We start from the raw sequence: 12,406 nt of genomic DNA, 5'->3' as shown, positions 1-12,406 counted from the left end.
GTGTTTTGAAAATCATAAAGCCAAGTTATAGGAAAAGGGGGAAGAGGGAAATGAGAGGTTAACTTGCGGATTGCTCGGTGTTGTTTGCTTGTTTTGCTTTAACGCTTTTGTCGGGCAAGCGTTGGACAGGCAGTCATACATAACGCGTTATGAACTTTGGGAAATAGAGTTCCGCTGAAGATTGGGAGGGAAGCAGAGGTCGCGATCCTGGGGTTTCTAAGTGTCTGGCAATCTCCGCCATCGATAAGACTAGTTGGGGGTAGAAGTAGGGTGGGTACCAACAAGGTCCCCCTCCTTCACTCGCCCGACGCACACTTTTCTCTCACCGGCAATCTGAGGATCCGACGGACCTGGGGCCCCAAATCTCGGTCCAGCAGAGACTTCCCCTTCCCCGCCCCCACCAACAGATCCTGAGGGCAGAAAAACGGTCCCCACCCCTTCCACGCCCCCGCCCCACCTCTTGCCCCCCTTTCCAACCCCCTCTTCTTTGCCCGGGTGGTTTGTTCCGAGGAGTACAAATAAATAGTCCTGTCAAAAGGCGCAGCTCGAGGTAGTGCGCGCGGAGCCTGGGCGGGGGCGCCCACTTCTCGGCCGCGCTCTCCCGGTCAGCGGCAGGGCTCGCTCCCGCGGCCCCGCGCTTCCTACCCAGGTCTCCAGTCTTCGTCGAAGTTCTGCCCGGCCCCCGCCTCCGCCAGAAGGAGCGGAAGGCCGAGACCGCTAGGCTGGCCTGGGGCAGGAAGGCGGGCGCGCGTGGGCGTGGGGGACGCAGTGATGTCCACCGGCTCGGTGAGCGACCCCGAGGAGATGGAGCTGCGGGGGCTGCAGCGGGGATACCCGGTCCCCGCCTCCAAGAGGCCGCCCCTCCGCGGCGCCGAGGGCAGCTACATCTCGCCCAGTGACAATTCGTCGGCGGAGGAGGAAGACCCCGATGGCGAGGAAGAGCGGTGTGCGCTGGGCGCGGCCGGCGGCGCGGAAGGCAGCAAGAGGAAGCGGCCGCGAGTGGCTGGGGGCGGCGGCGGCAAGAAGCCCCTCCCGCCCAAGGGCTCCGCCGCCGACTGCAAGCAGTCGCAGCGCAACGCCGCCAACGCCCGCGAGCGCGCCCGGATGCGCGTGCTGAGCAAAGCCTTCTCCAGGCTCAAGACCAGCCTGCCTTGGGTGCCCCCCGACACTAAGCTTTCGAAGCTGGATACGCTCCGGCTGGCTTCCAGTTACATCGCGCACCTGCGGCAGCTGCTGCAGGAGGACCGCTACGAGAACGGCTACGTGCACCCGGTGAACCTGGTAGGCGCACCGCACGCAAGGCCCGGGGCGAGCGGCCGGGAAATGCTCAGGGGGCACCAGGCAGAGTCAGCCCGCGGGGAAGAACCTGAAAGGGGGGTTCTGGAATGGGTGGCGAGGAGTCCAGTTTAATTTCTCCCAACCAGGGTAGGGGCCAAACCACTTTCTCGGAGAAGAACCTTCCACCCTTCGGTGTTTCTTCATTCTGATCAGTGTACCTGGTACTTTGCCCCGTGGCATCCTGCGTCCGGGGTGAATCTGGGTTCCATCTGCATCCACTACCCGGTTGCAGATTGAATGGCAAATCTCTCTCGCCCAATTTTTCCAGCTAAGAGTCTGACAGGTTCGATTTAACAAGCCCTACTTTCTGAAAGGAAGGAGGGAAGGCCGAGCTCTTTTTAAAAGCCTTTGGATTTTTAAAAAAAGTTCTTGCAGAATATGAGAGGTTTCCCCAAAAGGGATTTGTCTGGAAAGTCCCTGTCTGACCTGCCAACTTTCCCGGCTTGAGAAAGAACCTATTCCAGTTCCTACTCGGAGTGGAGGGCTGAGTGTGTGTGTGTGTGTGTGTGTGTGTGTGTGTGTGTTGGGGGAAGGGAATTAAACAAAGTCCCAAACTCATGAAGATTTCAACAAATCACCCTGAGGGCAAAGACCAGAAGGAAGCATGGACAGAAGTCTCATTTCTCACGCAATCAAAATCCAGTAAAATTAAAATCCTAATTTAGAGAGAAGACAACCAAATTCCCAGAACACTGATAAAATCTGAGCTACTAAAAGCCAGGGATATTCCAGGGTTCACTTAGGAGAACGGTTTCGGTTTGAGACAGTACTTTCTCCTCCAATATCTGACGCTCTTTTTGATTTTACAGACATGGCCATTTGTGGTCTCAGGACGACCCGACTCTGACACCAAAGAAGTTTCCGCAGCCAACAGATTATGTGGGACCACCGCTTAGATCGAACTCGCTTGCTGGGATTATTGTTGAAGCGCCTGTGTTGGGGGCCACCGAGAGAGTGAGAACCCCCAGAGAATGGGAGAAAGTTCCATCGGATTCTCCTAAATTCTCCGAGACACCCTCTCCACCCTAACTGTGAACACGACACGTGGCTGGTGTTGGGGGCAGAGCCCGGAGGGTTGGCCGCGTGGCTGTCATCGCAGGACGCCGAGGGCTGCGGCTGCTGAGGATCCCGGCGACGACAATTTGCTTCTCCAGAAAGAGCTTCCTTCTGTCGCTACGGCGCGGAACCAGATCCAGCCTCGGACTTTAGCAGTGTAGACTAACCCAGAGACAAACCGCTTAGGAGTTAGTTTCCCGACTGAGCCAGATCTCTGTGTATGACGGCACGGCTGTGCACAACACAGGCATGTTTCGGTTAGGCAACGGTTAGAACGTGCTCTGGATGATCGGCTTTAAAGACACCAGTCTTCACAGGCGACCAACATCGGGACATGTTTTTTAAGTTGCAAAGAGAAGAGAGTGGCATATCTGGGCCAGGTTTGTACCCCACAGGGCAGCAGCCTCCTAGAGGAAGGGGCATGCCATCTCCACGCCGGGAGAGATGGAAGCACGCTTTCACAGACCGCCTGGCCCGGGTTTGCCGGCAGCGCTCCGGGCGGTTCTGCCTCCTGGCTGCAGTCAAGCCCTTCACTCCCCCCAGGCTCCCGCCTCTTGCGAGTCAAGCTTCTGTCTACCCTCCGACCCACCTCCCGGTCTGGACTCCCACCCCCGCACCCCCCACCCAACCAGGCTCGGGTCTTCTTCAGGCCTCCCGCCACTCCTTCCTCCCACGCCTCCTTGCAGCACCCCTCCTCCGGCTCCTGACCATCCCCAGGTGGCCTCCCCCGTCCAAGCTCTGGTCGCCGCCTCCTCCAGCACGGCCTCCCCGCGCCCAAGTTCTTCCCGGAGGAGTGCTCTGGGTGGTCCGCTGAGGCGGTTGGGTACCTAGTGACCCCACTCAGGGGAGATGCGCCGCTGTCTCGAGGCTGCACTACCACAGTAACTAGCAAATGTAAATAAATTTATTTTTGTATGAATAATAAAACGCATTGTAAAACCTGAGCGGCCCTGGGCACTGTCAGAATGTGGTCTTTGTTGCCCTTTGCGTAGTTTGGTAGGGAAGTTCATTTGAAGGCGCCTTCTTGGCCCTGGACTGGGATTGGTTTTTTTCTCAGCAGAATGGTGCTGACCCCATTTGGATCACTGCATTTCCAAATGTAACTCTCATTACTTTCTATTATTCTGATTCTCCTGGAGGTCAGGGTTACTGGGAGGCAAGAACCCGAGGCATAGTGCGCTTGAAGAGAATTTTTCAGGGCCAGGTTGAAAGGTATATGCTCTGCAAAATAATGCAGGTGCGGGTCTTACATTTACACACACACACACACACACACACACGCACACTCTAGTCCTTACAATTGCAAGTCGTTCAGGAACCCCTACAGCCCACACATGGGAGTGGGGGGTGGGTCTCAGGTTTAATTGGCAGAAAAAAACCACAATACAAGGAGCCAAGTTGTGTTTCAGTTGAGCTTTTCTTTTTTTCAAATAATGTTTATATAGCATTTTTAACGTACACCACCTCATTTTCCTTGTTATTTTCTCTGCATTTTTCTCGGGAAGCAATAACCTGGGAAACCATCATATGGTTTTTTAAATGCAGTCTTTTTAAAAAGCTGCATTCTCTTTGTAGAACATTTAGAAAATTAGGAAAAGTGTTAAGGAGAAAACTACCTAAACAATTGCCCAATTTGGGTTGTGTTCGTTATTTTATAAAATCGAAAGGCAGTTTTCTTGACCAGAAAGAGAAAATACAGCTGGAGTTTAGGAGGTAAGAGGGAGGTGGGGGGGGGGGGGGGGGGGAGCATGATTTCCTGTTTTGAACTAAACTAAACCAAAACTCTGGAGAACTGCTTTCTGAGACCATTTTCTTGGGCTTTCTTCATAGGAGGAGGGATCTGACCCCCAGGATCTAATCTTCAGCAGCAGAGGTGGGCTCAGGGCTGCACTAGCTGGTTTCTGTGGCATCAGGGGCTCCCTGGTAAGAGCAAACTCGGGAGTAACTTGTGACAGGAAACCCTAGTGTGGTGGTTTTAAAGGCACTTAGGGCCCCTGGTAAATTCTGGGTGGCCGGCTTCTTGGGGGTGGGGTGTCTCCTGGAGGCCAGCTCTCAGACAATGTCTTTTCCAAAGCTTCCATCAAATGTGATCCTTTCCAAGGGAAGGACGCAGTGTATGTTGTTAAGTTTAACCTGAATGTTTATAGAACCCCACCTGAAATTCAAGATCTGCCACTCACAGACTAGTGGCCATGTGCAACCCCTTTCAACCTCAGTTTTAGTATCTACAAAATGGGAGTAATAATAATGCCTACCCGAGACAATTGCCATCAGGAATAAATGTGATAATATTTAAGCAACGCTTCTAGTAGGCAGTAAGCAGCACCCTAAATGTTGACTCCTAAAAAAAAGTGGGGAGACATGCTTTGACAAAGAGGGCACTTGACACAGGTGAGGCATTTCAGGAATCCAGTCTTTAAGATTGGGGGGGGGGTCCAGCTTTACAATGCCTGGGTTACAACTGTGAAATAGAAGTGTCCCACAAAAGCAGACCAGGAAAGGGGGGGGGGAAAGGCTATATTTGTAGCAAGTACAGATAAGAAGAAGCATTTGAAGAAACAAAATATTTGGGCAAATTTTCATAAATAAAAATATTTAAATACTTCTTTCTATAATTATATTCTCTTAGGGCACTTCAGGGGTAAACTTTCCTGCCCCTACTCCGCCCTCCTCCCCACACTGAAGTGGTCCTGCTCACTGAGTCACACGTGCAGAATGTTGTAGCCTGCAAACCCATTTTAATTGCCCCTTTATAATCCTATAATTCATAGAGAAGAAAAAAAAAAACTTTCTTAAGAATTATTTTCGCTCCACAGTTTCTGTAAAAAGTCCAATGCCAAGAATTATGGGATTAAGAAAGTAGAAGAAAGAAAGAGGCCAATTTCTAGTAAGTCTCAGTGAATTAGGATAAATTGCTTAGGCTTCTGGGCAAAGGTAGCTGTTGGGAGAGGCTGGAAGCACCTTGACCAGTCTTTTCTTGACTTGCCATGACCATCGTGCACGCTGAGTGGTGGAAAGGCATCCCATTCCTTATTTTTTTCCCTTCATTTTCCTGTAGGAATTTGGGATGAAGAAATAGGAGTTGGGGCTGGGAATAGAGGAGGTTCAGAAAAAAAGAAGAAAGTCTCTCTTTTGAGTTATTTCAATTTGATTATACTGCCCTATGAGAAAAGTTGAGGGGGATAAAAGAAATATAAAATTTTTAAAAATTTTTATTATGTTATGTTAGTCACTATACAGTACATCATTATTTTTTGATGTAGTGTTCCATGATTAAGAAATATAATTGCAAAGGGTACTGAGTAGCAAATAAAAATGAGTAAACTGAAAAATGCTCTTCAGGGGGCTTTTTGAGGGACCAACGCATTATTATTAGTGATACTGACTCAATCAAAGAGAACAAAAAATCCCCTTTCACAGGCTCTTCCTAAGATGAATATTTTAAAAGAAATGCTCTCGGCACTGTAATCTTGAAACACTTAGGCGTTTCTCTTGGTTGTGGATGCTGACTTGATTGTGTGCGGATTCTTTTGCACTGGGCTTCAAGTTGCAACTTCACTTGAGTCTGATGGCTCCTGGCTTCTTCAACAGAGAGTGACATTGACCATCGCAATTTACAAAGGAGATTTTTTTATAGGTATGCTTCCCTCCTCGCACCCCCCCCCGCCCCCGGGGTAAATGCTTCATAAATTAAAAAAAAAAAAAAGACCCTCCCCTCCTTAAAAAGAACTGAGTGGTACACATCCTATTTTAATAGGTGATAGGTAAATAGCTTGACTACTAATTTTGAAAAAAAATTAAATCAATAACTGAAAGAGTCATGTTACCAATGTTTGGAAAAGCAAAAATAGATAAATTAATAATTGACTTCTTACTGCCAAGCATCTGACGTCTGGGAAAAGTCACTAGAAGGTACGGACCAGCTCCCTTGATTAACTGAGAACCTGGCTACTTTCCTTTCACTGGGCACTTCTGCTTACCTCCTGAGGGCGCCCAGGCTTACATTTTTGCGCTCACCACCCACCATTCATCTCCTTTGCTCTTCTGTTCTGCCCTTTGTATTATTTTACTTCTCTCTCCCACAATGGTGCTTGGTGAATCTATGAGGCTAAAAAGGTCTAGAAAGTTGCTAAACCTGAAATCCACCTGTAATAGTGTAAACACTAGCACTAAGGTAGGAGTTATCGCAAATGATCTCAGCCCTTCTTATTCTATTATCACCAAGATAGGTGATGGACCACCTTTGCAATCCTTCATTGCTTGTGGTAAAGAGGATTGTGGAGCAGTTAGGAGTTAGGAGCAGTGCTTTTTGTTTGGTGAAAATATGGTGTCTGTATTGACTATTACTATTAGCAGTAGAAATGGGAAGGGGTGGGGCGCAAGGAGCAAGAGGCTTTGTCTTTTACTTTTCCTTGTTTGTTAAAAGAGTTTAAATATTATTTTTAGAGTTAAAAAAAACTTATATTTTTTAAAGATTGCAAACCACTGGGTCAGATGGAGCTGGTTGAGGTCTAGTCCTACAATTTTGCAGCTCTGCAACCTTGGGCACTCTACCACTCTTCTGTGAGACAAGAATACACCTTACCCCACAGAACATGGATTAAATGAGATAGTTCTATTGGGCACTTGAGAAATGCTCCATAAATGCTAATTTTTAAAAATTGTATTCCTAATTTTCTTTCTTTCCTCTAACAGTAGCTCAGGTGTCTTTACCCCTCATCTGCAAATTTGTCCCATCATTCCCCTTTGCCACTGTTGTCACCTTGCTTTTTTATGCCACATGTAATTTTCCTAAAAGATCTCTCTTTTTTTGCCACTGAGGAGACATTTTCATTTCGTTTCCTCTTGAAAAATAGAGATCACAACACGCAGCATCAAAAATCATCTACGGGATAAAAAATAAACTCAGGCAGTGCAAGATAGATCAATGGATTTTGATAGAATATAAAAAGTTCACTGATATGATTTCAGATTCCTTGCAGCCCACCTTTCAGAAACTACGCTTGCATAGTCTTGGCATAGTATCAACAAATACCCACATTAACTGAAATGGCCATTAATACGCTTCTTCTCTTTACACCTCTGTATCTGTGTGAGGCTGGATTTTCTTCAAATACTTTAACCAAAATAACACATCACAACAGATTAATGTGGAAGGCAGCAATGAGAATACGGCTATCTTCTATTAGAGTCAGACATTAAAGACATTTGCAAACATATAAAAACATTGCCACTCTTCCCATTAAAATGTGTTGGACGACATAGTTATTTTTCATTAGAAATATGTTTGTTACATTCACATGTAATTAGTTTATTATTGTTTTTAAATGAATTAAAAAATGTTTTCTCTCGGTTTTGATTTCAAATCCAGTAAATATCAACAGACGTAAACCACTTCAACAAAAGCTTTTGGGGGTCTTTAATACTTTTTTTTTAAAGTGTAAAGAGACCAGAGACAAGAAAAAAATTAGGAACTGCTGCCTGGGTCCTTTTCATCGACAGGATTCCATGTGTTCTTGATCATGTGGCAATCTCGGCAGGACAGGAGCAAGTCGATCCTGTCAAGGTTGGATATGGGAGCAAACATTTGATCAGCAAGGTTTGTTAGAGAGGTTAGGATGGTGGTGACTTAGACGGGGCTGACGGTCCCCATGCAATACCACTGGAGTCTAGCCAGGCAAAGCAGCAGGGCCAATGCTTGAGCTGGCGTCACATGGGGGCTCCCAGGATTTCTGAACTATTTCCTGCTCTTTCTGCCCCATTCTCAGCTCTTTAGAACCTTGTGTTTTAAGCCTTTGTAGCCTTAAAGCTGGATGTGGCTTTCAACTGAAAGGGAAAATGGTGCCCAAAATTTGTGACTGCAAAATCCCGTTTCTTTTGCCCATTTATTCATATTCTCTGAGGGCTACGTTAGACTCTAGTGTTGTTTTGTCCTAATGAAGAAATGTATTTAAGGAAACATGGGAATCATTTCCACTGACCTCAATAAAGAGTCTTTTATCTGTAAGTTTGCCAAGTAGCAAATATATTTATTCATGATAATATTGATTAACTTATACAGGCATGGCACTGAAGTAACTAAATGCCTTGACGTGCAAAATCTGAGGACAAAAGAAACAAAAACAAGCAAACAATAACAAAAACTCTGGGAATCCTCAAATTCTTTGGAAGCCAACATCTTCAAATGCAAAGAAAGGATCCCATAAAATAAACAGTTCAGCCACATGAGGTCCAAGGGATTTGGATGATCCTTAAGGAAACTGTTCCAAGAGCTAGGGGGTAGGAGGGAGTATCCTTGTACAAAAATGACAGAAACTTCTCTGGCTAAATTCAATTAAGGAGTATTTAAATTACAAAGGGCAGTGCTCTTAGAGGTGGAAGCCAAGGCCTCAGGTGCCTGAGGTACAAGGTGGCTAAACCACATATACAGAGAAAAGGAGAGAGCCCTAAGGGGAGGAAAGACCATCCGTATATATAATACATACATGAAACCGCACCGTGCTAGATATGGGCTATATGTTTCTCCTAAACAGAACATTTTAGGTATTTCTTACCGGCACTATCCCACTGGCTGTTTCTTTACACAAAACTCTCTGGGAATCTCTAACTTTTATGTGCTTTCATTATAGGTTTTCCCTCAGCTTGTGGTGAAGGAATAGGCTGAGCTATTCTCTTTCTCTGGTTCAGCCACCCTCAAGTAATACCATTACTTTGGAGACTTGGGCAGGGATGGCATTGACTCTATTAGAATAGAGGGGCTGAGGCACCAAAGCTGGTTCCCAATGAACCGGGCCTCCATTATCCATGTTTTTGTGTAGTGCTGGTCCTGTGATTTGCTCTAACCCACGGCAGATGGCAGAAGTGACTGGCAGATCCAGGTTTAAGCCTTAAGGACTAGAAGCTTCTGTTTTTCCTTATTTGGGATTCTGAGCTTCCATGCAAGAAGTCCAACAATCCAGAAGAGACCACATGAAAGAAAAGCCCTGAGACTACACACAGGGGAACTGGGGAGCCCAGCTGACAGGGAGGACTGAGGCCCCAGACGTATGATCCCAGTGAAGCCATTCCGGCCAGCTGTGACTTGTCTTAGTGGAGAGTGAAGAAGCTATTGAGAACAGCTAGCACGGGTGAGCCATCCCCTCTAGCCCCATCCTAATTCCTGACCCTCAGAATCTTGAGAGATGATAATATTTTTGTCATTTTAAGGTACTAAATTTGGGATAGTTTTTTTCCTCTGCAATAGATAACCAAAACATCTTGTCGAGTAAAATTTCACCTCAGGTATTTATCCAAGGAACTCACTGGTCATCTGCTATAAGCCAGGACAGTGCTGGATAAAACAAAGTTGCCTTGCCTCAAAGTATCTAATGGAGGACATGGACGAATCCACCCAAATTTGAAATACAGTATGCTAGGTGCCGTGAGAGAAGGTGATGCTCTGGGAGGAGGGGCACAAAACACGCATGCCTGGAAAGTTGCAGAAGGCTTCCCAGAGAGCTGACAGGTGAGATGAGCCCTGGAAGAGCACCGGGCAAGCCAAGATTAGGGCTTACCAGAAAGAACAATAAATAATACTAGCCTGGTGACTGGGGTTAATGTCTAATATGGTGGTTAGGAGCTTGGACTTTTACCATGGGTTTTGGACCAATGGGGGGAAAAAAAGAGCATGGACTTTTATAAGTGACTTAAAATCACTGAGCCTGCATTTGCTCATTTGTAGAATGGGGATGTAATAGAATGGACCTGATGGGGTTGTGGAGATGAAAGGCGATGGCGGATGTTGATCACTTAGCCCAGTGCCCAGCATGGTAAGTAGTCAACAAATGTTGGTCGATTAGTATCTGCATTCATATCAGCATTGCATTGAGATGATCTGCTAGTTCCCTTGGCACGCTTTGAGAAAGTGCCAAGAAACACATCCCTGATGATTTAGAGTCCCTTACTTTTCCTTAAATCTGAGCCTTTAACAATGATTCTGTCTCCACTCTCCTCTCAAGTGTTTGGCATGTTCAGAATTTTTCAATCTTCAAGGTACTGATTGAAATGACAAGCCACACATCAAACTCATATTGGAGTGTGAGAAGAGACTGCTAAAGTCTATTTGCATGGTCAGGACAGCTGGCTAGAAAATGTGCAGATTGATTCTATGGCCACAGTAAGATCTCGGGGTTAAAAACGGCACCGAGGAGATGCCCTGTTCAGATGCGCCCACAGGACGCATTCATGCTTTTCATTCCCCTGTGATCTGTCCCAGAACTTCTGCTCTGGAGGGAAATTTAAGACCCTGTGACCAGAACTGTCCAGGATTAGAATTCATAGACTCTGAGTTTCCCCTTGGCATTGAGCCCACCCAATCTGCAGGACACCAGCAGATAAGAATTTGGCATCATGACAGCTCCTTTCTGCAGCTGCTTTCCATGTGCACCAGCCAAGCACTTGGGAGCCTGCCGGGGGTGACAAGCAGGTCGTTCTGAGGACCTGACTTGTTGGGTGGCCCTGGGTAATCACTTGCTGTTCCAACTTTGGTTTCTCACCTAAAAGGAGCCACCCGAGCTAGATGAAGCCTTAAGTCCTCTGCATTTCTAAAATACTCCCTTTCTTATGGGTCTTCCGAACAGCATCAATGATGACTCCTGCAGTGGTTGTAAGTTACCAACAGGGAGGCTTAAAGACTGAGCAGAAGGACAAAGTCAACCTGCTTTTAAGGGTTTAGCTCAAACCCCTCAGGTGTCCTTGGACTTAGTACACAGAGCAGTGGTATTTCTATGTGATTTTAGTGTTGACCGTCCACTTCACTACAGACACTTCATTTCTATTATAAGTCCTCGGTCTCACCAGGGTGCAAAAAAAGGCTTCTTTAGGATGCTAGAGAAATCAAATAAGCACAGCCATTGTGGTATTTAAGCTCTTTCCTTCTAAAGGCAGATACTCACTAGCATTAAATAATAATAGAACAAGATTTGTCAGAACTTATAATAAGCACTCTATGATTGTGTCTGATTTGACCTAGAATAATATTTAAGGTTGGAAAATATCATACCCAAATAAAAGAATCCCTCAGCAAAATAACAAACAAACAAACAAACAAACAAATAAATAGGATGGCTTTTTTAGAACTCCTAGAAGCCTGGGTGGGAAATATCAAAATTTGGTCTATTGTTTCAAGAACCTAGAGAGGTTTTCCCCCCTTTTAGGCAGGATATTTTTCCACCGTTTTTCTGCAACACTTTCCACCTTTTTCCATGATTTCTCAAAATGTACCGTTGGTGCTTTAGAATCACCACCTTTAAGCTTTTTGCATATCTTGAGCCTAGGTTTTTAGGGGGCTCCTTAGCTGGTGGTGGGCATGATGGATTGAAGGTCGGAGGAACTGGGAAGGCCAGACAAGAGAGACGGAGAGCCCAGGGTGACAGTGGCGGTGGGGATACAAGGGAGGCATTCAAGAGACAGGTACCGCCAGCATCAGACTGACTGCGTTATACACTGGATGTGGGTGATGAAAGACAGGAAAAAATTCACGTTGACTACAGAGTTTCTAACTTGGGCCAGACAGCGAACGGCAAAGTCATCATGAGTCATCATTTATCACTAAAGTTTAAAAGGGCAAGTTTAAAAGAGTACAGAATTTAGAAACGATGCCATTCATTTAGGAACTCCACTGTCCTATGGCTTAAGGGGATTCTTATCAAATTCTGTCTGGTTGTAGGGGTTCAGATTCGAAGGGGGTACACTAATAACTAAAAGAGGGACGAGGGCTATTTGACTCAGAGACACAAAGCTTGGAAACAATATCCTTGCCTGGGTCTTGTGTGAGCATAGGCCTTTTTCTCTGTTGCTGGAGTGTAAATGTCTTCAGAATGGGAATCGTGGGTTTTCATTTTTTATCTTTATGAGATTATCACCTCCATATGTCTGGTACAAAGCAAGGACTCAGTAAATATTCAATAAATTATTCTTAACAGAAAATAACCATTGTTTCTCTGTGGCTTAAATTATTTATCTGTTGTGAAAT

General features: G+C 46.1%; 1 protein-coding gene across 1 annotated transcript; it reads left to right on the top strand.

The window, feature by feature from the left end:
* The first annotated feature begins 464 nt into the window (after positions 1-464).
* MSC (musculin) lies at positions 465-3,338 on the top strand. The gene is made up of 2 exons (XM_040626180.1): positions 465-1,281; positions 2,148-3,338. The coding sequence occupies exons 1-2, from the start codon at positions 772-774 to the stop codon at positions 2,232-2,234; spliced, it is 597 nt and encodes a 198-aa protein (XP_040482114.1). The 5' UTR covers positions 465-771; the 3' UTR covers positions 2,235-3,338.
* The last annotated feature ends 9,068 nt before the right edge of the window (positions 3,339-12,406 follow it).

The sequence above is a fragment of the Ursus maritimus genome, unplaced genomic scaffold (genome assembly GCF_017311325.1).
Source record: "Ursus maritimus isolate PB19 unplaced genomic scaffold, ASM1731132v1 scaffold_9, whole genome shotgun sequence".
Lineage (NCBI taxonomy): Eukaryota > Metazoa > Chordata > Mammalia > Carnivora > Ursidae > Ursus > Ursus maritimus.
Note: the sequence above shows the minus strand (reverse complement) of the source record. Positions and strands in the feature narration are given on the sequence as shown.

What these genes read in the sequence shown, in the direction of transcription:
- MSC (XM_040626180.1), top strand. Translation starts at nt 772, where the DNA reads ATGTCCACCGGCTCGGTGAGCGACCCCGAGGAGATGGAGCTGCGGGGG. An exon ending in ACGTGCACCCGGTGAACCTG is followed by an intron (nt 1,282 to 2,147) that starts GTAGGCGCACCG and finishes TTGATTTTACAG; the next exon opens with ACATGGCCATTTGTGGTCTC.